The sequence below is a fragment of the Equus asinus genome, chromosome 24, assembly GCF_041296235.1.
Source record: "Equus asinus isolate D_3611 breed Donkey chromosome 24, EquAss-T2T_v2, whole genome shotgun sequence".
Taxonomy (NCBI): Eukaryota; Metazoa; Chordata; class Mammalia; order Perissodactyla; family Equidae; genus Equus; species Equus asinus.
In genome coordinates, this window is record NC_091813.1 from 51,724,252 (window position 1) to 51,749,414 (window position 25,163).

The 25,163-nt window shown below is 38.7% G+C and overlaps 1 protein-coding gene across 5 annotated transcripts in view; it reads right to left on the reverse strand.

Moving 5' to 3' along the window:
* Positions 1–16,948, reverse strand: part of ROS1 (ROS proto-oncogene 1, receptor tyrosine kinase) — a 103,946-nt gene extending 86,998 nt beyond the window's left edge. For 3 of the 5 annotated variants that reach the window (XR_011497653.1, XM_014866129.3, XM_070496208.1), the window contains exons 1-5: positions 16,397–16,948; positions 9,862–9,906; positions 7,712–7,771; positions 6,007–6,033; positions 1,517–1,577 (exon numbers count right to left, since the gene is read on the reverse strand). Coding sequence is in view for 3 of the 5 variants with exons in the window: in XM_014866129.3 (XP_014721615.1) it covers positions 1,517–1,577; positions 6,007–6,033; positions 7,712–7,771; positions 9,862–9,906; positions 16,397–16,519 (316 nt within the window). In the remaining 2 variants the exon portion in view is untranslated. Of the gene's footprint in view, positions 1–1,516; positions 1,578–6,006; positions 6,034–7,711; positions 7,772–9,861; positions 9,907–13,573; positions 13,637–16,396 lie in introns of all 5 variants that reach the window. The other 2 variants (XM_070496209.1, XM_070496207.1) reach the window with 2 other exon arrangements.
* Between the last annotated feature and the right edge of the window lie 8,215 nt (positions 16,949–25,163).

The following is a 25,163-nucleotide window of genomic DNA, read 5'->3' on the forward strand; positions in this document are numbered from 1 at the left end:
GCCATGCTGTGGCAGGCGTCCCACATATAAAATTGAGGAAGATGGGCACAGGTGTTAGCTTAGGGCCAATCGTCCTCAGTAAAAAGAGGATTGGCGGTGGATGTTAGCTCTGGGCTAAGCTTCCTAATAAAAATAATAATGATAATATATTTATTTTATCCTTAAATAAAAATAACTGCACACTATTGGGATTTGTGTGTCTAGTGGGCACTGCACAACTTCTCCAATATTGGCTGGGGAATGGGGATGGCACCCCCATCCTCATTTCCTGTTCCGCGCTGAGTTTCTCATGGTACTTGTTTTTTGCCACAGCAATCACCAAAAAACCCAGCATTGCAAAGATAAGATATCATAGAAAGGAACGTAGTGCAACCATTGAGGTGCAATCCATCCATAAACTACCTCCAGCTATTGGTTCCAGTGGTATCAAGCAGATGTCAACCACCCCTGTGTTTTCCTTGAATATTTAAAATCCCCCATGCCTACCCTCAAGGTAGATGTGATACTCTGGGCACCTCAGGCAGTTTTGAAACCAAAGAATGTACATTTTATCCACAGCTGACTCCCACTACACGAAAGGAAAAGAAATGTAATATCACTACCTCTCCATAGAAATGTCAAGGAGGGTGTTTTGTGGGACACTAAAGGGCAGAGGCAAATCAAGACGGCAAGGCAAGATCCTCCTGCCAATTTCCATCAGCCTCTGAGAGTAAGGATCAAGCCATTGAAACAAGGACTGCAACTTATGGAAGAGCCAATCGTTTCCCACTCTGGATGGAACGGTCTCTCTCTCAGTGGAAGGAGACTCTGGGGAATTCTGGAAGATAATTGCTAACATCCAGGCTATGACTAATCAAAGCATTAGTCCTTCAGAAACCACAAGAGAATTAACACACTAGGTTAAGCCACTTAGACACACCCAACTTGCTCTGAAATCAGGCAGATGGAGCTGGAGACATCGGTAGCCAAGTTCCTCGCTTACTCAAACTCTAACGCTGAGAAGTATAGCTTCTGTACATTCTGCAAATTTCCCAGAGTCTTTTAGGGAGCCATACCTATAGTAAATAATCTATTGGATAACTGTTAGCTCAATAATGAAAGGTGCATTGAATAAAATATTCTTATACTTTCAGTTCATTAACACAGGGGCATTTCCTAACATCGAGTGGGCTCAGGATTCACATTTGTCTCTCATCAACATAAAAGTGAAGGCATCTACTGAATTGAAGGCAAAATTTCAAGTTCTAAACATCAGTCATGTGCTGTGTTTCTTCCATTTTGCTCTGAAAGAAGAGTCTTGCTGAATCTATATCAAAATGGCTTCCACATTTGAAATTACTGAGATAGATGAATAGATGATAGATGGATAGATAGATAGATAGACAGGCAGATAGATCAATCATAGAGAGATATAGACGTCTAGATATTTTAAGAGGTGGCTCATTGTCCTTACATGTGCACAGGTCCCTAGAGTGGTGCAGATTAGTTTCAATAATAGTTGCGTGTGTCTGCTTACCTAGCACTTCCTCTTCGTACGCACCTTCAGCACTGCTGCAGCCAACCTCACACGATTCTCGCTGTGGAAGACAGGTAGCACGTCAGTCAGTGCAGCCTCTGTACTGCTTTTGCTGATAAGCTTCAACCGAATTTTGAAATCTGCCTGCCTGATATATAGCTATACCTGTATATCAATTATTTCAACTGTAGTACTTAACGCTCCCATTTGCTAGTACGATTAGAAGAGTACCTGTCAAACTTCTTGACCACTTCCCAATTTCCAAAATACGTTTAACAAAAACAACTTAGCATACACATACATGTTGAAAAAAAAAAGATTATTGAAACGGTGCTTACTTTTTTCCTTTTTTTACAGTTTTATTGAGAGATATTTCACATACCATAAAATTCACCCATTTAAAATACACAGTTGAGTGATTTTAAGTATTCTCACAGAATGGTGCAACCATCACTACAATCTAACTTTAGAACATTTTCACCCCAAAAAGAAATCCTATATCTGTGATGCAATCTGATATGTTCTGATGTATTCTATTCTATTCTATTCTCTTTCATTTTGTTTATTGTGACTCTTTATTCACTAAACTGATTTCATGACCCACTAATGGGTGACACCCCCTAGTCTGAAAAAACATTGAGCTCAACAGCATAGTCCTACATTTACCATCTTAGGCAAAGGTTTAGTGACCTAATAACCTAAAACTCCAGCCTAAAATGATGCCTGTTTATTTCATATATCCATGCCTTCTTTGGAAAATTTAAAACTGACTATAAACTTTATAGTAACATCATTTTAATGGATGTCTTAATACCAACATTAAATTTTAATGTCTACAAAAACTTAATGATGATTAACAGTTTCTCTCACTATTTTGATGATTAACACAAATCTCCTGTAACTCTTAATAGATGCATTAACATTAGTTACAAAAAAAAAAAAAACTTGGAGAAAAGATACACATTGTAAAACTACAACACAATCATGATCAACCTTCCTGCTCTCATTCAGTTTGTAAGTATAATATCTAAGACAACATGCTATTGTTTCTCACGAGAATAGTGGAAACCATGACACAATGCATCTGCCCTCAACATCCCAGGTGGGGAAGGGCTGTGGCTGGCAGACACTAGCGTCCAATGTTTGATCTGTGCAATCGAAGGAAGTGGCGCCTGATAAGCCCAGGTTTGCTTAGTTAAGGATTAATTTAAATACCTCAGTTTGCACTCAGGATTACTTAACTTAAGGGCTTAGTATACTTTTCACATCTTCTATGCAGGTTTCAGTAAAAGACATTCACCACGTTCATTAACTGGAGAGAATAAATATACCAAGGGGCAGCAAAATTATCATGTAACGTGGGATTTTTTTTCAAGAAAGAAAACTGAGGAAGAAGAAAAGAAATGGAATAATGTTTATTTGGAAATATAGTTAGTCCTGACTATCGGGGAAATCGTGGGCTATTTTTCCTGCATTTTTTCATGGGAAAATTGATCATAAAATTCTGATCTATTCAGGAATTTAAATATTTTTTGTGTTTACTTTTGTGAAAGTTGTATTTTTTTTCAGCTTTATTGAGATATAGCTGACATATCGTGTAAGTTTAAGGTGTACAACACATTGATTTGATACATTTATATGCTGCACAATGATTTCCACTACAGCATTAGCTCACTCACAGCTTCGTCCCATCACACAATTGCCATTTCTTTTTTGTGGTGAGAAGATTTAAGATCAACTCCTTTAGCAACACTCAAGTACATGATGCAGTATTATCAGCTATAATCACCATGCTGTGCATTAGATCCCCAGAATTTGTTAATCTTATAACTGGAAATTTGTACTCTAAGGAGTTTAAATGTTATCTCAAGTGGAGGCAAAGCCATTGATTAGGTTTTCCCTTTCTCTCCGTCTGTCTGTCTGTCTGTCTCTCTTTTCAACCTAACATTGGACTTCAAATGAAGTTATCCAGTGTTTCTCAAGGTCAAGCTGCCTGGAGAGAATCTAAAGGTAGTTGGATTTAAGGAATTCACAGAATCTGGGCCCAAAGCCCCTGGATGGGGCATTTATGCAGCATATTCCAGGCTACTGAGCTGCCATTCCCACTGCGGAAGCCAAGTTCAGTCTTCCTAGGGGCTACACCAGCCTGCTATCTCTGTTCCCATCTATATTCTCATTTTTCCCATAGTAGTAAGATCATCTTTATCATTGTTCCTCTGGCTCCACTCTCATGTTTCCCAGACTGGCACATGTATTGCCAGTGCCTTTGCTTATTCCTTAACACAAGGAGGACATACCCCAGCACCCCCCTGGGATGTCCCTAGTACAGCCTTTCCATGTGAATTGTGGCTTCATCTCCTAAAACAATCATTCATTCATTCAAAAAATACTTATGGATACCTTTTATGTGCCAAGCACTGTTTTAGGCTCTAAAGACTTGGCCATGAGCAACACAGGTAAGTTTGCTGCCTGCATGGAATTTACAATTCCTTAGAAGGCAACAGACAGTCACAGAGTAACAAATTTTAAAAATAAAATACATTCAGATAACGAAAAGTGCTATGAAGAAAGTAAAACAAGTCAAAGGCATAAGACATACGTAGGCAGGAAGAAGACTGACTTCAGTTAAGTCAGGACTGAGACAAGTCCTTGTCAGGACTTAGACGAGACCTGAGCGGTGAGAGAGAGCTGGGCTTGCAAAGATGTGGCAAGGACAAAAGCCTTGAGGCAGGACTGTCCCTCGTATAGTCAAAGAAGAGGGAAAGGCTGGTGTGACCACACAGAGAACAAGGGAGAGGGGGCAAGATGAGGCAGAGGAGCCATCAGACATTGGTAGTTTGTCATTTTCTCAAACGGCAGCAAGAAGCCATAAAAAGGTTTTTAGGAACGGTATAATCTAATTTGTGTTATCAATTATCAGGGATAACCTCTGTCACTTGCTAACGTCATTTTCTAAGTTATATTTTGCTTAGCCATCACTTCTAAGACTATTTCTTCCAAGGAACATGTGCAAAAATTCCAAGCTTCCTGGGTTGAAGCCTTAATAGTTGAAGAGTTTGATTTCCTAAAGGTGTGGGCAGCTGAGTTAAAAATATCTATGTATCTATCTCTGCCTCTACAGAGCATGTATTGCTGTTCAGTTCTACGTTATTTAAAGCGTAATATTTTAAAGTGTGAAATAGTAAAGTATAAATAGAAAGGAAGAGAATAATTGTACGTTACAACACTGAGAGAGAAGATTTACATTATATAAGACAACTGGGCAGTATAATGATGACAGGGAACTACCCCATTGGAAAGCCAATCCTGCGTTGCTTCAGTGCTTAAAAGACTTACACTCTGGCTTTCTAGACACAATCCTCCTAGGGACTATTTTTCGGCTAATTTTGCTTTAATCACATAAAAGCATTCTCAGGCAGTCGTTTTTTCTTTTTAATGTCAATCAGGAAAGATCTTTGTCTATTTACATATGGGGCAGCTTCTCCCCTCGGTTGTATTTCTTCTTAGCCAACCCCCACCACCATCCACTCCCAAGGAAAAATCACTCGGGTATAAAGTAAGCACAGACTATTGAGAAAATGTTTCAATTTAATTGTTTTTGTTTTTATTTTTATCCTCTATTAAAAGGAAATTTTTCCATTTTACTAATGGATGATAATTTGTACTCCTTCCCCAGGTAAGATAAAATAGTTCTGTTCTCCGGTTTCAAGGACATTTAAAACTGAGAAATAATGTAGCCTCATCATAAATACTTACTGTCAAATAACCTAAAATGAATTCTGAGGGCTGTGGAATCCAGGACAGGTATGTTTAGCTGAAGAAGATTGAATAGGAAAAGATGGAAATCCTAAGGTCTTTCTGAAGGAGAGGAGATCAGATGCCGGAGGAGGAGACTCCGGTGGGGGCCCTGGGAAGTGAAAAGAGACCTGGGCAGCCAGAGTTAGCATGAAAGTCCCTTTTATCATGGCTGGAAACAAAAACAAAGCTGTGTTTCAAATGTTGTCAAAGGAGTTTGTTGAATAAGGAGGAAGATTGCAACTAAAGTGTTTTCTTTTAATGCGTTGTATTTAATGAGAGAGCACATGCTTTGTGGGGAAGAAAATGAAATCAGCAGAGAGAAGGGTATCCTGACATGTGCCACTTTCCTTCTCCCCCCACCCTCTCCTGCCCAGGCTTCAGGAATAAGAACCTTTCCAACCAGATCAGAGTCACATATATGTACACATGTTTAGGCGCATGTGCATGGGTGTACACACACTTATATACGCTTATATATACAGTATTTATGTGCACATAGAGATAGGAAACAAAGCAAATATTTGTGTCAAAATGGAATTATACAGTCCTTTTTATGCCCAGAGTCATAGCACTCCCAGGAAGAATGTGTCCGTGCACTGAAAATGACTCAGGTCCCTTCACTCTTTTTTTAACGCAAGAGATAAGGGCATGGGGTTTGGTGACATCTGTTTTGTAAGTGATTGCAAGCTCACCTCACAAACAGCAGCATAGGTATCATTCTGCATAGAAAAAAAAAGGAAAGGAAAATTACTTAAAATCTTTAAAGTTGTAAATAATTTTAATGACACTTACCTATACATTTTTTCAAAGTTAATTTCTGTCCCACCAATTGACAAATAACCAATAAAACCAACAAAAGCAAGCGAGCCCAGCGCTGGGCCTCCTGCCCAGGAAAGCCGCTGTACGAACAGCTGTGAAAATTATGTTTGCCTCAATGGAAAAATGATGAAGCGCGACGTCTACTAGAAAATCTCAGTCAACTAAGAGGTAACCCATGATGGACCAGGTGAGACAACAAAGGAGTGTTGGCAGGCGCCCAGGGGAGACAGAACTTGAAATGAAAACCACCAGTAGCTCTTGCTAGGAAAGGCCAGCCGCTTCCTCTGTCCAGACTGGGCGATCCAGCATCCACTCTGCTTCCTGGACTGTTTCCAGCAACAAAAGTCCCTTCCCATTCATTCACTCAGCAAGTCTTGTCTGAGCATCTGCTATGTGCCCCTCATTGTGTTCAGTGCAAGGGACACAGTGTGAACGAGACAGAGAGCATTCTGCCCGGATGAGCTGACATGTCAGAGCAGAAGATATCAAGCACGTAACTAGACAAATGATGATTTAAACTGCAATTTGTAAAAAGTGCTACCAAGGAGAGGTAAAAGTGTTTTTAGAGTGTATGATAGTTCTAAAGCCCAGATAGCACCTGATCCATCTTTTGGTAACTTCCATTCTATGAAGCGCACAGTTACAAACAAGAGAGTGGGCATAAGGAACTCCTGTAATAGAGATCTGCGAGGACATACTATACAAGAAAAGCTATGAGGACTATATCTATAAGGATAGGTTAATGTCCTTATTTAAATCTCAGTGCTATAATTTGTCATTAATAGAAAATGATATGACCCAAAGTTACCGCGATCCTTACTGATTTCATCTCTGACTTGAACAACCTGAACAAGCAACCAACATTTAATTTACAAAATTCTTATCCATGAGATCAGAGTAATTACCATATATCAGGCACTATCCTTAGGAGGGAGGTTCAATTATTATCCTAACTCATTGACGAGGAAAGTAAAGTGCCAAGGGGTTAGGTACTTTAATTAAGTCATACATTAACTGGCAAAGCCAGGATAAATCAAAAATGAAAAATAAAGTATTGGGGGATGCATTTCCTACATAAAGTGGGGTAAACCAGGTGTCCGTGACCTCTGGATTAGAGAAACTTTGGACATGACCTAGGTAGGGCCCTGCTGTCCAGAGTGTGGCCTCATGTCACTTGGAAGCTTGGGACAAGTGCAGAACCCCAGGTCCTGCCCAAGACCCACTGAATCAATCTGCATTTTAACAAGATCCCCAGATAATTGCGTATTAAAATTTGAGAAGCACAGGACTAGGAAATTTAACGAATACCTAACATTCTCCTGAAAGGCTTTTACAGTTTGGAGCAACTGGGCAGCCCCGGGTTCCGTGGTTTGCATTAACCTCCCTCGGCCTCCAGTTGCATTAATAATGTTGATCTCAACTTTTTTTCCATTACTCCGTATTACTCAGGCTATCATACTTTTCCTTTTGAATCAAGCAAACTAATTGAAAGCCAATGGAAATTCAAAAAGGAATCCTCTTAGACAACTCTTCTCTTGAGGGAACCAGTATCAAAACAGAAATATAATTAATACTTACACATTTTAAAGCACAGCTTTCCTGATCTACAGAGTTCCAAAAACGACATCCTTGGATGCACTGAAAGAGACCAGAAGAGGCAATGGTGACTGAAGAAGGGTGACTTTTCTTGTCACTTGAAAGTGCAATATAGTAACAAAAAAATGTTTTAGAAATAGAAATCTACAAAGGAATTTGTGGCCTCTAAAGGATCAGGACCTTTGGGCTTCTCAGCAGAGCTGTCGTGTCTACAGACAGAGCAGGGCCTGGCGTGATTCCCTGCAGGGCGGCAGGGTTGCTGAGTGGAGCTCAGCCCGGGGTGGGAGGCCCAGCCAGACCTTCAAGGAGCACACTGTCTGCTGGGTGGTTGACAGCAGGTAAAGTCTCGGACAGCCTGGCATCAAGCATATCATGGGTCCGTGGGGTGTCCTCATGAGACAAGCAAAACTCAAAGCCAGGGACTCCACCAGAAGGCAGCATATCAAAACCTAAATAAGTGGACAGTTCGAGAAATCTCCTGCCCACTAGCCAGCTTTCACTCCACAGCTGCTCTGAAACTTCTCCCAAAGCTGCCTCTGTGGCCTGCTCTTAGGCAGATCCCACCGTTTCTCCTTCCCTCACTTGTTTGTCTGTGCCCGTGATTCCACAGAGCGCGGCGACACCTGTACGCCCTCCTTCTTCCTCTCAGTTCCTTCTCCTTTGCCGTCTCTTTTTTCTTCTCCCCACCCCTTTTGTGTTTGTTTCCTATTCTCAGCTTTTTCCCTTCTGGCTCTTCAAGTTCTCCAAGAGGGAGCTCAGCCACTACCTCAGCTTCAGTCATTGTAGGTGTCAAGAACCCCAAAATCTGAACTTCAGTTGAGGCTCCTTCCTGAGCTCCAGACTCAGATTTCCAATTGCTCGTTAGACATCTCCATGTAAGTCCCTACAAGTGCCTCAAATTCAGCATGAGAAACATTAAATTCCCCATTTCTACCCTTCAATTTGCTTTTTCTCTTGTGTTTCCATTAATATGCTTCAACCTTCTGAGCTGCCCGAGCCAAGAGCCAGCATCTTCTCCTTCTCTCATCCCACTCCCCTCCCAGGGACAATCCATCACCCGGTCCTATTGACTCACTTCTTCTTTACCTGTAATCCATCTGGGTTCCTCACTCACTCACTGCCTCTACTTTTCTTCTGTGCCCACTACTACTTGCCAACAGCCTCATGAGGGACCTCTCTTGTTTCTACAGTTGGAGTGATCTTTTTAAAATAAAACCTAATTACACTCTTCTCTTACCTAAAACTCTGTGTGTAATTTAAACCAAATTACCAACATGATATACAGAGCTCTCCATGATCTGGTCCCACCTCACTTGCCGAACCTGTCTTCCACCTTCCCACCTTCCTAACCTCCACACACATATCCTGTTTTCCATGCAAGCTGAAATACTCTTCCTTTCCTGAACAAGTTGGGCTACCTCAAACCTTGTGTCTTGGCACAAAGGGCTCCCACTGGTGGACCCTTTCCTCTCTTAGTCCTTCTAGAAAGTTCTTTCTCTTTCTAGTTTTAGTTCAAAGGCCATGAAGGCAAGTACTTTTCCCCTTGTGTATTCTCTTTGCCCCTCACACACACGGCTATTCTGGCTCTCACCTCACTGTCTGGCAGTGGTTTTAAGTATGTGTCTGTCTCTCCTACAAAGTTGAGAGTCCTTTAAAACAGAGACCCTTCTTTATTCATTCTTAAGTCTCTATTACCTGGCACAGTGCCTGCTTCATACTTATACTTTGAGTCACTAAACATTTGTTGAATAAATGGATACAGGTGCAGAAAAGTAATAAAACCTTAATGTAATTGTTAGAAGAAACATTGGAGACAGCTTAATCCAACCCTTTCAGATAACACATAATGAAACTAAGTCTCAGAAAGATTAAGTAATGTGCCCAAAGCCACACAGCTCTGTAGAATCAAAATCATGGACTTGTCGCTCTTTCAACACACTGTCCCTGACTTCCTTTTTGAATAATCTATGATTCAGACTTCTCACTAATTCCCATTGACCTTCCTCAGCAGGGACAAGTAAATGAGATTATATTTAGGAATTACCCTTACTGTAATAAAACCTGACCATTGTCCCTTTTTTTTATCAATGCAAACACTGGTGAAGTTCTTAACAACAGGAGCAATTACTCACCGGTTCACTCAGATTATGTGGTGTGCCACTGTCAAGCTGCCTGCCCTGAAATAAAGAAGGAGGTAATAAGCACCAGCTATCGATCCTGTGTTCAGTCTACCTGCCACATCTTTTTATTTTAAAGCTTCCTGGAATACTGTCGCCTCCTCAGTGTTTTCTAACTGTAAAGTAAGGAGCCAAATGTTTTAAAGTCATTAGGTCAGTCTTGAAATCAGACATAATGCCAGTGCCAATTATAAGATAGAATGCCTAAGAATTCTACAGAAATGATAATGGTGGGAGTGGGGGTGTGGCCATAAAAAGTGTTTAAGGACACTGGAGAGAGCCTCACACAGCATTAAATAAACCTGTGACATTAGTCAATTAATCAAGTCGAAGGACTCCTGGATTAGAGATGAATTGTGTTCAGATTTTTCTTTTTTTAAAGCATTCTTATAAGGAATAGAGAAAAATACAAACTCAGAATTTTACATATAGTAAAATATCAGATTACTGTTTATTTCTCAATTTTCACAAATTTTACGAATTTTTTTGTGCTGGGGGAAAGAAAAGAAACGGAAACTAAGGGAAAAAGCTCTCTAAGTTGCTCATCCTTTCCCTGGTCATTATTTGAGTAGAGTCCTTCACATACAGAAGGGCTTACAAAGGACGGCAATACTGGGCTTATGATAATCAGATGTGTACCCGAATAGCATCACGTGGATATGATCTAATCATCAACCTGCCTCACTGATTGACTTAGAATTATGAGCAAAGGGAAACTAAGTGAATATTTCTAGTAATCTAATTGGTACTGCTTAGAACCTCCCCTTAAAAGTTGCTGAATTTGAACCACTGAATTACAGAGGTGATTAATCTAGCAAGGGACATGCCATCTGTCCTTGGCTGACCCAGCACTACAAGCAAGATATGGTCCAGGAGAATATCCAAAGGATTTTAAGCATCTGTTGTGAGCTTCTGAACAGTCCATGGTTTTCAGAGGGAAGAGAAAAGACGTTCATCACTAAGTTCATTGAGCATTCTCTCTCCCTTCCACGTAAGCACCATCCATTTTGCTCTTCACTCTATCCCCAGCACCCAGCACAGTGTCTGACGGATAATAGGTGTTCAATAAATTATACTGAAGGAATAAATCCATGAATTCAAGATAGCCTACTACCTAGGAATGCCCTAGAAGTCCTGTCCCTTGGAAGCATCATCCAATGACTTAGCATTGTGGGGCTTTACTTGAGAAATAATCAGACACAGGAACCAGAGAACAAATGTTACCTTTTTTCCTCTCATTCGATGTGTGAATGAAGATTCCTCTAAACTCCATTCCCTAATCACTTATATTTAAGGATGCTTGATATGTTTCTGTTTTTAGATTAGTATTTAGAGTGTAAGAACTATATCTTTTAGATTAATTGTGCAACTACGTTTCATAGTACTTTGTCTTCATGATTTTGTCCAAAATGAAGCTTTTGATTTTCCTTTATATGATTGAACCACAATCATATACAACCAAGTGTAACATAGTGAATTTAAACTGAATTTTTTCCTATCCCTTCGGAAATCTATGTTGGCTCATAAAAGTGAAAGGGTGAGTGCTGAGTAGCTTTCGTGTTCCATTTTAAGCAATAAGTCAACAGAGATGTCTCTTGATGACCATAAAGTTACATTCTAACAGTATCGAATCCTTTTGGCAGCTCTCAAGGTTACATTTAATAGGCTGAATGAAGTGCCCGTCAAGTGGTCTTGGGCAGGGTAGCCTCGGGAGTCGGATCTCCCGGGGTTCTGATGAAGCAGATTTTGTCAACACTCTCCCCTAATCTCCACTGGTTCTCCAACCTCTTCCTCCTTGGGGAGTGACTCCTAGGTTCCAGGCACCCTGCAAGGTGTTTTACACTAAATCTCATTCAACATCTCAACTGCCCTTTTAGGGAGGTATGCTTGTTAATTCCATTGTACAGCTGAGTCACAGGGACGTTTAGTAAATTACCCAAGAGTCAGGATTTGACGGGAGTGGGAGGGGGTGGTTTGCCTCCGCACCCTGAAGTCTTAACCAAAGCACAGCTGCCTCCTGTAACCGGCACCAAATCCACGTTGTTCACTCGGGACTTCAGATCCTCACTGATTTACTACAGCTCCTTCCGCTCAAAGTCTCTGCTTAAAACACACAATCCCAGTCCCGGATCTTAAATTCTCTTAACCCAACACCTACTTCTTGGCACAAGCTTCTCTATCCTGCCCACCTCAGCAGGAACTAATTTCATTCTTCACTTCCTACCCTAATAGATGAAACAGAGCAGAATGATCTGCATTTACATCCCACATAGGACAATTGCTCCTATGCGATATTTTAAAAGTTACCTATGCCGTCTAAACTTAGTATTCTCATCTGAGACATAAGTAGGATAATATTTAGTTTATAAGGTTCTGTGAGGATTCAATTAAATAATGTATTAATTACTAGAGCACAGTGCCAGGCACTTAAAAATCTATTATTAATCCTATGTGCAAACTTGCTATAAACAGCCTTTTGCAGACATACCTTTAGTGAGTTATGCAATAATCTCTTCAGATAAATTTCTTGATGCGCGGGGTTAAAGGTATACTTTTCCTTTTAATTTTGTTTTTTATTAACTCATTTTTTTCTAGAAATCTGTCAGTTTACATCCTAACCAGCAGAATGTGAAAGCACTGGCTTACCCAAACTTGGCCAACTATAAATGTCTCTATGTTTGCCCGTCTGATAGAAGAAAAATTGATCTTCATTTCTACTGTGCATTCTATGGTTGCTGCGAGGTTGAATACCTATCACACGCTTTTAGCCATTTATATTTCTTCTTTTTACTTATTTTGAATACTTTTCATGTATAAAGTTTGGTAAAATTTTGTATATAATATGTCATACTTTTTTCCATTTTTTGGCTTGGTTTTTATTGTATTCTGTTTCTTGTCATATAGATTAAGTTTCTAAGCGGTCAAATTCATTGATAATTTCTTTTAGGGACCAAGGATTTTCAAATCAGGCTTCTTACGGCATTCTCACTCCAACATTATAGAAATATTCTTTCCTAATTTATTCTAATATTTTTATGGGGTGAAGTCTTGTTTTGTTTTTTGTTATTTGCTTGTTTGTATTTAAATCACACCTTTTTATTTAACACCTCCTAGAATTTATTTTAATCTGTTGGTGACGTAGGGAGTTGGGCCTTTTTAATCCTTTTTTTAAAGACAATTTTTTTAGAGCAGTTTTAGGTTTACAACAGAATTGAGATTAAGAGATTTCCTATATGCCCCCTGCCTCCACACATGCATAGCCTCCCCCATTATCAATATCACACACCAGAATAGTACATTTTTTACTAAGGATGAGTGTACATCGACACATCATAATCACCCAAAGTCCATAGTTTACCTTAGAGCTTACTCTTGGTGGTGTACATTCTATGGATTTGGATAAATGTATAATGACATCTATCCATCATTATAAGATGGTATAGAGTATTTCCACTGGTCTAACAATCCTCTATGCTCTCCCTATTCATCTTCCCCCCAAATCCCATCCCATCAACCACTGATTTTTCCATTGTCTCCATAGTTTTGCCTTTTCCAGAATGTCATGTAGTTGGAATCATACAATTTGTAGCCTTTTCAGACTGGCTTCTTCCACTCAGCAATATGCATTTAAGTTTCCTCCATGTCTTTTCATGGCTTGATTGCTCACCTCTTTTTAGCTCTGAATAATATTCCATTGTCTGGATGTGCCGCAGTTTATTTATCCATTCACCTACCAAAGGAAGGAGTTATTTTTTATTGTAAATGGATAGCCCCACTTTGATTTGAATTGTCATCTTTATCATGTTCTACACTCCCTTATGTACATGGTTTTATTTTTGGACTGTGTTCTGTATCACTGGTCTGTCTATTCCTACACCAATACAAACTGTGCAATTTCTGAATATTTTATGAAATTTTGGATCATGGTTTTATTTCATTATCTTGTTATAAAGTTATATATTGATATACAAGAAAGGTACTGATGTTTGTATATATTTTCCAATAGGACAACTTTCTGAACTCTGTTGTTTCTAACAGTCCTTTATTGAATTGAACTGATTCTTCTCACAGGGCACTTCTCAATGCTAGTTCCTCAGTTCTTTGGATTTGTTACTCAAAAAAAGAGTTTTGTTGTCAAAGATATCAGAAAATTGTGATTATACAAAGCCATTAATATGCTATTGTGCCCTGTGGAGCTACCAAAAGAGCGTATGGTAAAAAGCATTTCCATAAATTATTGACCATGAATCTCTTTGATTTCTTTTTCATAAAAGATCTCACAACACTAGTGTTCTGAAGAACATTAATTATTTTTTGTTCTCTGTAGCACACGGCATATATAATTCAAAAACATTGTCAGTTATTACACTTAACGCATATGTACAGATCCATCAATTAATGTACAGTACCCATGCTCACACGTAGACCTATGATTTGTGCATTTTTGGACAACAATTCTAGCATTCCTTTGTACAAGATTCTTTGGTGTTTCTTTTTAAAAAGCAAAGATGCCTCAATATCAAAAACTACCCAGTCAATCAAAGATGACCTTCACAGTCAATGTCAAGGCTGAAAAGGATGGCACAGAAACAAAATTCATAATAAACTCAAGAACTTTACATATCCTTTTCCTTGATCCACGGCTACATTCATTGTTCATTCACCTGGCTTTTGTCCCTCCAGCCGCGTGTGGGAGGCCCAGATGGAGAACATTTATTACAGCCACCAGTCAGATTGGTAGACCGTGTCCCTTGCAGTCATCTCCACATCAGCTGTGCCTTTCTCTGTGGGTGGTGAACGGAAGGCAACTCAACAAAGAAACTGCCTACTCCTACTGCCAACCCCTGAACTCAAGGAGCCCACACAGAAAGATAAGATGAAACTGAACTGAACTTAAAAATAAAATAAAATAAAATAAAATAAAATAAAATAAAATAAAATGGAGACTACAAGAATGGAAACAAATAGCATCAGTTTTGATAGTAGGGAAGTCAGCAAACACATCACGGTGTTATATTCTGAATATATTAAAGATCCTGTTTCCATAAATACCTAAGGGTATAGGGAAAACTCACAATATAATGTTAAATGAAAAAGCTGGGTGCACAACTGTGTGTAAAATTATATACATATTTGAGGGAAAAACACTGAAAAAAATACAATCAAAGTTTAACAGTGGTGGAATTAAGGACTTTTCCCTTTATTCTTCTCTATCTTATAAATATTTTACAATGAATATGTGTTCTTGTTATATCAGAGAACATTTTTAAATTTTTTAATAAAGAAAACATTTAATGGTCCCATTCTTCCATTTTTAAGTTTGGATTATGACTATAAAAACCTAAAGCATACAATTCTACATTAACAGCAATGAAGACTCCAGCAAAGATTTATATAAAATACCGAACTTTTTACAGGGGAAAGGCGGGGTGGAGGGTGGGCACAAAGGGCGAAGTGGTGCACCTACAACACGACTGACAAACAATAGTGTACAACTGAAATTTCACAAGGTTGTAAATGATCATAATCTCAATAAAAAGTTAAAAAAAAAAAAAGTGCTACTATTCCCAGTAAGCCTAAGTAGTGTTTTAAACCATAATTTAAATTGAACTAAAAGAATTTATCACAAGTAAATTTCTTTTTTAATCTGCCACAGACTTCTGTCTCCCATATGTCAGCATAATACTGAGTACTGTACTTGGTACTTTCATTATCTTAAAAAGTATGACTATAAGTAGTATCACACGTAAGCTATCATACTATTACTTTGCCTTTAGAAGAGTGTGTCTTTCCCTAGCTAGAATGTATTTGGTTTTCAAAGTTGATTCAGAGACTGTTTTAAGCACAACTAAGTCACGATAACTGAAAAGACATGAAACAATACGCATAGGAAAGATGACATCCAGAAATGAGAAGGAAAACATAAATTTCCATATGAAAAAAACTCATTACTGAAAAAATTACAAATGCACACATAGAAATAAAGGAATTTACAAACAGTTCTTGCGTTTAAAATAAAATGTTGTTCATGTGGCACCTGCCTCTGCTTCCTTGGGTCATGCAACTCCCAATACAACCATCCATCCACAATATAAATAGCACTGCTGTCTGCAACTAGCAGGCTTTGCCCTGTGGCCAAACCTATTTCATGGTTCAAGACAAATATAAATGATTTCATAATAAATGAGTTTGAATTGATATTTCTTAAAGCGTGCAAAATAGATTTCACTTAAGCCTCCTTTACCCAAACCCCATGCCCCCCCCAAAACTATCTATAAGCAGATAACTTAAAAAAATAAAATAGCTCTGCCCTGCTTCCATAATTATAAATGTTCCTAACTCATTTTGGAAAAAGACTCTTTTTTTAACTTGGTGCTATTTCTCATGAGAAAACTTCTCATAAAGAGAAGACAATTCAATCATTTAGAACAAGCGGAGTTCTACATGTTCTAGTTCTTGCAAAGACAAATATTAGACCAGTAAAACTTACCAGGTTCATTACACATGACTTTAGGCAGCTGTTTAAAACCGTACACTGTACCGCAGAAATCCATATGCAGCCAAGAGTCGCAAAATTGAAAAGTTTCAGAATAAGCCAGTAAATGTTCTTCATCACTTCACCAATGGCGGATTTTTAGATGATCATTCTTCTAATTTCTTCCATTTTGCTGTACGAATTCTTTGGGTTTCATCTCTTCAGTTGAAAGAATGGCTGGTGGATTTTTGTTTTTGCTTTGACGTGTTAGAACATCTTTGCCTTTTAAAATGATATTTAGATCTTTTGGTTTAGACCTTTGAATCCTGGATAGCTTGTAACATTCACATGACAGCTATTTCATAACTTAGCTTCCTTTTACTCCCATAAGGAGAGGCACGCACTGACTAAAGGTTAGGTCTTAGAAGAGTGCTTCACATGGAAATTAAGCAAAGTAGAAAACACAAATTGCATGTCAGCAAGAGTGTGACATGTGCACAGTCTGAAACCGGAACACTTCGGTGGATCATCCACCAGTTCACTCCTTTGAGCCTGGTTCAGCAATGCAGGAAATTGGGTTTTGACCATCCACACCTTAGCAAACAGGAGCACTATTATAAAAAAGACTTATCGGAAAAATAGAAGCGCCTAAACCAAACGATGCAGCAGAGAGTACAAACAGAACCTCTTGAAACCAAATACATATTTTAAAATTAAAAAGCAAACAAAGCTGAAAGTAATACTCTAAGGGTGAGTTAAAGACAAGGAAGTTTGTTAGAGTGCTTTCAGAACTTTGCTACATATTAACTAAAATACTACTGCCTTATCAGATCTATTGTGACGGCTGAAACTAACCATCATAGACCTAAGATATGTACAAGTGTAGCTGTCTGGAAAAGGAAATACTGTACAAATTTCAAATAGCCTAGCATCAAGATAAAGTTAAATTAAGCTGAAGTCTAAAACAAAGGGTTTGAAATCTGCAAAGTGCGGAAGTAAATCATTCTGAATAGCTACTTTGTAAATTGCTGAGGGTTAACTCTTTAAGGCCAGATATTTCTGTGTTAGTGTTCTTTCTTGACAATCTAAAGTATCAAATAAACTTCCTTGTCTTCTTAAATAAATTATGCTAATGTAACTTAACCTTTACTTAATGGCATAAAGGTCTCATTGTGAGAAATGAGAAATCTCATGCATGAGGTTTTGTTTTGAGCTGAACATCTTTTAGAAAACGTTGACAAAACTGGTGTACAACATAAAGATGAATGGTACTGACTCCAGAATTGACCTCCAAAAAAAAACATTCCCCACCATCCTCTCACTCTTTGTTCATTTTCTGCATTTTAAAGAATGTAGCTTAAAGAATATACAACTATCTGATTTCTTGCTCAGAGAAATATGGCCATCTTTCCACAAAATACATTTTTAAGTCATAGCATAAATTACCTTGCCTAAAGAATTTTCTCATCCCAGCAAAATTTATCTTCACTGTGCTACCAGTGCCTTTTGCCTCATTAGCATAAATAATATTGTAGTTTTTACTTCACTAACAAAATGGACCACTTAGCATTTCCTTGAAAACTTAAGTACATTCCTTTATCTCACTTGATCTAACTTTATTGATGGGATATAGAAAAGAATCATTCTTCCAATTTCAAGATTTTGTGTTTATTCTGGTTTTTGGAATTTACCCACTCATGAAAAATGGAGTGTTCAAAGATATTTGTTGCAGAATTACTTATATCAGCAAAAGATTGGAAACAGCCTAAAAGTCCAATGATATAATACTGGATCAATCAGTTTACATATCCTCTGCATATGATTTCTCCACACGGGCTTGTTTGGCCTTCTTCATAGAACGATAGTCTCAGGCATTAAGTTGTGTTGTCTTTTATGCTTCAGCTTTAGAAATCATGCAGTTACTTTAGTTGCATTTTATTGGTTACCAAATAGTCACAAAACTGTTCAGATTCAAGGAGAGGGGAATTAGACCCCACCTCTTGATGTGGGAATGGCAAGATTCTAGAAGAACGTGGAGGATGGGAGAGGTTTTGCACCACTTTTGAAGAACAATCTGCCATTGTATAAGTAGTCATTCCTTGCATGGTTCTGAAATGCAGAAATTTCAATTACCACAGTTTGGTTAAATAATACCAGGCCCCGAACCACCTAGTTCAGATTTCACTTACCACAATATATTGACTTTGAGTAACTGTACTAAGTACAAACCTCTCTGCTATCTCTGCCATCCACCAATTAGGTCTAAGTAACAGGTGAATATTAAGATCAGAGCCAATCACGTCACTCCTTTCAAAGGCTGTCAGTGACTGGTCACTCTCCACACATCTGTGATTTGTGTCTCACACAGACAGCAAAGTGTGTAGTTGTGTTGCCTTGCTGTCTCCCAGGGGTAAATCCACATGACATTTACAAAATCACATTAGAAAAATGGATAATTGAGGGAGGGAACTGGCCAACAATGATAAAAATGCAGAAATAAATGAAAAGCGATAAAACTAGAAGTGAAATTTGAATCAAATGTAAGTGGTAGATTTGACACCAAAAGCAAAGGCAACAAAAGTATAAATAAATTAGTTGGACTACATCAAACTAAAAAGTTATCTATGGTTAATATCCGTAATATATAAAGAACTCATACAACTCAGTAGCAAAAAGACAAACAATCCAGTTAAAAAATGGGCAGAGAAACTAAACAGACATTTTTCCAACTAAGATATACAAATGGCCTACGTAAACCCAGGTACTGCACATGTAGGCTATGTGGTACTAATCCTGAGGGACCGTAGTCATATACGCCGTCCATCATTGACCAAAACATCATAATGAGGAGCATGACAATGGAATATTATTCAGGCATAAAAAATAAGGAAATTTTGCCATTTGCCATAACATGGATGGACCTTGAGAGCATTATGCTGAGTGAAACAAGTCACACAAAGAAAGACAAATAGTGTATGATCTCACTTATACACGGAATCTAAAACAAAACAACCGAAACTCACAGATACAGAGAAGATTGGTGATTGCCAGCGGCAGAGGGTCGGGGGTGGGGAATATGGCTGAAGGTAGTCAAAAGATACAAACTTAGAGTTATAAGATAAATAAGTCCTGGGGATGTAATGTACAGCACGGTGACTATAGTAAACATACTCCATTGTATATTTGAAAGTTGCAAAGAGAGTAGATCTTAACATTTCTCATCATGAGAAAAAAATTTGTAACTATGTGTGGTGATGGATGTTAACTAAATTTATTGTTAATCATTCCATAATATATACATATATCACATCATTGTGCTGTATGCCTAAAACTGATACAATGTTATATGTCAATTACATCTCAATAGGAAAAAATGTGAATGGAGTTATAGAAGAAACAGCTGACTAGGAGAATGTTGATACTGCTACTGTTAAACAGATTCTAGATAGGCAGCAAGGGTAACTTAGTGAAGGTAAATTTATTGACATAAATGAGGAAAGTGGTTGTGATGAAAAGGAAGATGTCCCAGAGGAAGCGACACTGGCAAAAAAACTTCATAATAAAGGACCCCTTGGAGATATTTCATGACATTGAAAATGCAAAAGCTAAAATTTGGACACTCATCCAAGTTTAGAAAGGAGTAAGCAATTTGCCAAGGCATAGAAAAGACAGCCTCTCTGAATTAAATCGTAGGACGAGGAGAAGATCTCAAGGAACAATCACAATTTTTCCCGCTCCTTATTAAGGTCACTTCGCATGGTTTCAGCTTGCACAGTGGTTTTTACCATCCCTCACTACCTTGCAAACAAGGGTTGCCTGTATAGCAACCCACCATGGATGAGGCGGTCAAGTTTACAGGCAACTGCGGTGGTTTCCTCGAGGGAGAAGAAGAAGGATTTATTCTTCACTGACTACCTGTCTGTACTGTCTGAATTTTGTACTATGTGTACATATTACAGAGTCAAAAAATAAATTAAAAAATCATTTTTAGGATTTGAAAGTATAGGATTTACAAGCCTCCAAATTCATCTCAAGTTATAATAGGATACTCTAAATATATCACAAGAATTCAGACCAAACAAGTTCCTCCAAAATTCTTTTAACAAAATTTTAGGTACACATATTAAATTTTTATTCTAACAAATAAGATTGACCTCCTATAAAATCCTTTACAATAAGTCAACTTCCCCATGGGATCAATTCTGCAATTAAGAGATCACTTTCTGGAACAATGGCCTGGTTCATAGATTGAATCAGTGAGGCGGCCTGGTGAAAGGAGAAATTGTTAAAATGTTCCCATTTTCTAATCTTGCCTCATTAGAATGAGCTTTACAATTGGTTAGCAACAGAATAGATTTGACATGATCAAATATATCTTAGTCCTGAAATTCTACTTGTTGAAAAAATAAAATGTACATCCTCGAAGTCAGTTGCACTCTATCAACATCATGTAACTCCAGGGAAATGAAATTTTACAGTCATCAAAAGGAGTCCCAAGCAAGGACTCATTATATTATTAGGCTGGAGAGGGACCATGTCAACATTCAAGGCCTAAGAATTTGCCGCGCAAGCAAATTCTTACTCTAGCACATCCCTCTGCCATCATCTCTTGCCACTTTATCTGGCCCACTACAAAACCTGATCATGGTCTCCCACAGCATATAAGCTGAGCCTTGAAATTGGCCAAAACACAGAGACGCTGGTTATCACCAGGGCAATAATTATTTCTTTGGTGGAATATTTGGTGATATCAATTGGGGTGCTATTGTCCCCCATTCAACTTCCTTGGACCCAGTGCATCTCATCTTCGAGCCTCAGAGAAGGGATGATGCCACAGAGGGCAAAGAAAGAAGGTGTTAACTAATCAGCTTTTGAGTTTTGAAAGTCAAGGTCCCAGCCTAGAGGAATGGAAGCTAAAAAACACAAATAAATTTCAGTTTCTGGTCTGCAATTTATTTGTGCTACCTAATTATCAAATCAAGATTTTATTTTAGGCTAGGATCTTGGTGGTTGAAATGCAAAAGCGAGTTATTTGACATCCTTGTTCTCTGCATTCCTTCCTCAGGGCTTGACAATGGAAACGGGATCAATCACTGTTTGCCTTTTGCTTGGTGTAAAGAAAGATGAAGTCACAAAGGAAAGACATAATTTGGGGTCTTTTTTGGCTCTTCACAAGTACTTATTTACCGTTGAATGTTCAGGGGATTTTATTATTGTTGTTATTTTATTATTGTTGTTGTTCTTGTTCAGAAACTTTTTCCCTGCTACTTCCACGTCTGAAGCCTTTTCAGAAGCATAAAGTTCTAAGGCTGGTTTTTAAGTGGTTGCTCTTTCTTTGTATAAGTTATTTAATAGTTATTAAAAATCAGCCCAATGAAGAATAGAAAGTATATAAAACTGTAAATATATTCTGAGACTGGTCTTCACTATGTAAAATAAAACAGGAAAAATGGATAGAAATATACCAAAGTATTTTTCTTTGAGTGGTGTGTTTTTTCTTAAAAGAAAATCTGTTTCTTGCTACTTTTTTCTGTTTCACATATTATGAGACATACACTGCAATAAGAGTGTATTACATCCATTGGTCCTTAGAAGTTTCTTCGTATGCACGTCACAGCACCTTCCCTGTCTGCTGCCCTGACCCTCTGCGCCCGTGGCCTGCAGCTTCTCTTGGGTGAACCCGTCTACAGCTGACTCACCCGTGCCCCCAGGCTGGGCCGTCAGTCCTACAACTGGGCAGAATTTAAGGTGCCCTCATTGCATAGATGAAGACTCCGCCACGTCAACTTTCCTGGGTTAATCACTTTAATCTTGTGACTCACTTCCATGTATTGAGTTTCGGCCTAGAGTCTGGAGTTCCATAAACTTCTGCTAGACATCTCCAAGTTTGTTTCTTCACGAATAATCTGCTCCTTGACACCTGGTTAACACGCTCTGGCTGCTGGCTGCACTTTCTCCAGGCAGATCCACTAGCCTCCATGGCTGACTCTTGTGTGCCACATGCTGGCACCCTCACGGTTTGTCCTGACCCTGCTGTCTATAGATTTAAGATGGCCTACCACCACTCCTTCCAGGCACCCAGTGCCTTCTTAACTCCTCTTCATAACAAAAGCATTGCTTTTTATTCGTTAATTCTCCCAAATTTTGCATTTTTGAGCCTTTTAAGTCTAATTGTAGACTAAAAGACATTGTGTCTTTATGGAACATATTTCCAGGGATTGAGACCGGATATTGGATGACCATCTAAACGTTTTACCTAAAGCTGGCCCTTAGTAATAAGGTTAAGAGGTTTTCCAAAGCAAAGTCAGGCTCCTGAACCTATTCCTCCTCTCGCAGCCTCCAGATGGAGAGGAGCCAGAGCCTACAACAGGGTTTTCACTGTTCTCCTCCCTCAAGAGTGCCCCCAACCTTTGTTCTTAACACAGTTTCTCCACCCCCTGAGGCACTGAGGTCCAGGAATGGCACAGTATCTCACAGCGTCACCAATGATTTTGCAGATCACCCCCTGCACGCTACCACCACCACCATCCTCTTGGGCCAGAACTGCTGCTGTTTCAAACCCTTACTCCAGGCAGCAAAATACAGGCAGAGAAAAGGAAACAACTTTCCGGTACAGATGGTGGGCGGAGGGCAGCGAAAGCGCTGATGGAGCTCCTTGAGTCAGGGATCCCAGATGAGAGAAGGGAGCAGCTGAGGGTGGCAGAGACTTTGACTCATCAGAACCAAGCCCCAGGACTTTCACCTTTTCGTGAAGTCATCTACTTTAAGAAATGTGTGATCATAGTTGTAATTATTAAGTGGTGATTGACATGAGAAAAAATTTGAACATTGGCCTTATTACAGAAACTAAGAAACCAACAAAAAAGGAATAAAAAACGGAAACCCTACTACTCACTAATTACATCATTTATGACTGTTTACCAGTTATGACCAATTGATCTGAGCACAAAACCAATTAGCTTTGAATACTGACTTCAGACTTCAACATTTCTTCTCAAGAATACGTCAAAGTTCACCTAGGAAAGAGAAGAATGGTAATCTTTCAGATTTCTTTGCTTCAAAAATTATTGCAGTGGTAAAGAGAGGTTCTTGGTACATCAGGAAATGGTTCTTGATTTTCAACATGTTTGGTGAGTTTATTAGGCTATAGACGTGGTATGAGGTTTCAACACATTTTATTTCTCTTACCCTCCACAACAGGTCCCTATCGCGAAAGCCCTCAACTTTTCTGTCTCCTGGAAATAGTGCAGTAGTTAGAACACGGAATCCCATATTAGCCTATGTCCGATCCTGGCTCCACTTACGAGCCAAGTGAGGTTGGGAGTGCCTCAAGCTCTGTCTGCCTCGATATCCTCATCTGGAAATGGAGATAATAACAGATTCAACCTCAACGTTTGAGTATCTGCCCCACGGTAAGTTCTTAATAAATGTCTTCACATGTTTAAGAATTTTGTCATTTTAGATGTTCAGGTTGTTCAGGTCAAAGGTTAAATTAGTCATCATGATTTGTTGAATGAATATTCAATGGTTATTGAGTGTCTATCATTTGTCAAAGATCATGCAAGGCACTGTCAACACAACAGCAAACCAAGCAGATAAAAATCCCTGTCTTCATGTGGGTAAGGGTTGGAGGAAGACAAAACAGACACAAGCCAAATGTGGACTAAGGTGATATAACGGTAATGAGTTCTAAAGGGAGAAAAGGACAGCTTTGCGGGGGTAGAAGAGTAAGTCTGCAGGTCGCTAATTTAAATATTATAATGTTATGTAAACTCTATGTAATTTTGTTTATTATTAAAAGAGAAATAAAATTGTCATTTTAATTGGAACAGTCAACCAGTGTTTGCTAATATAACAGGGTTGTCTGCTCACAGATTAAAAACATTTGCACAAACATTGTTTTCTTTAGCTATTTCTATTCAATAAAAAGGTTTCTCAATCTCTCTCACATACTTTCAAGGAGAGCACTTGGACCACTGACGGTAAAGACCATGGCTGGGAGCAAAGTGCTTTCTTTGAAAAGTTCTTATTGCTCTTGTGATAACAGAAGCACTGTTTACGTTCAGAGAGGATGGAGTATTAGGAAACCATGACTTCAGATTTAGCAAGGATCTGTACTTCTTTATTAAATCGCCTGATGCACATTTGCAAATATTGCAACACATATTTCAGACAAAGTTTCCAATGGCATATTTCCATACAAAAAGAGAAATTTTAGAATGCAAAATGATTGCAAAACCCCTCTACAAGAGGACAATATAATATTTACTTTGCCATTTCAAAGACTGAGCTTGGAAGACTGGGCAGATAGGTTCAAACCACAGGCATCAGGTCGTGCATGGCAGACAGCCTGGTGAGTGGAGCTTGGTGTAGAGCTGCGACGTCATCAAGGAAGCTTGTGTGCCCTTTATCTGCCTGGTAAGAGGGAGGAAAACTGCTTTGGGGGCCTCAAGCAGGGCTCTCATTAAAAAGATAGTCATTAAGGAAAAGAGATTCTGCAATTGGATTTTTGAAGATATGCTCTATGAATTTTTATATTTATATATTAAAATTTAATTTCCCTGTGTCGAAATATACATATAATTCAGAATGGTTCTAGTCGTTTTCTTCTCCCATGAGTTTGGGATTGACATGGAACCATAGCTGTTGTGAAACAGACATAAGGTCCGTTCCCTTAATCCACACTTAACAGGCTCCGTCTGTGTACTACCCACTGAGAAATGGTTTATGTGTGTTATCTGGTTTCATTCTCTTAAGATTTAGTAAAATAATTGTTAGCATA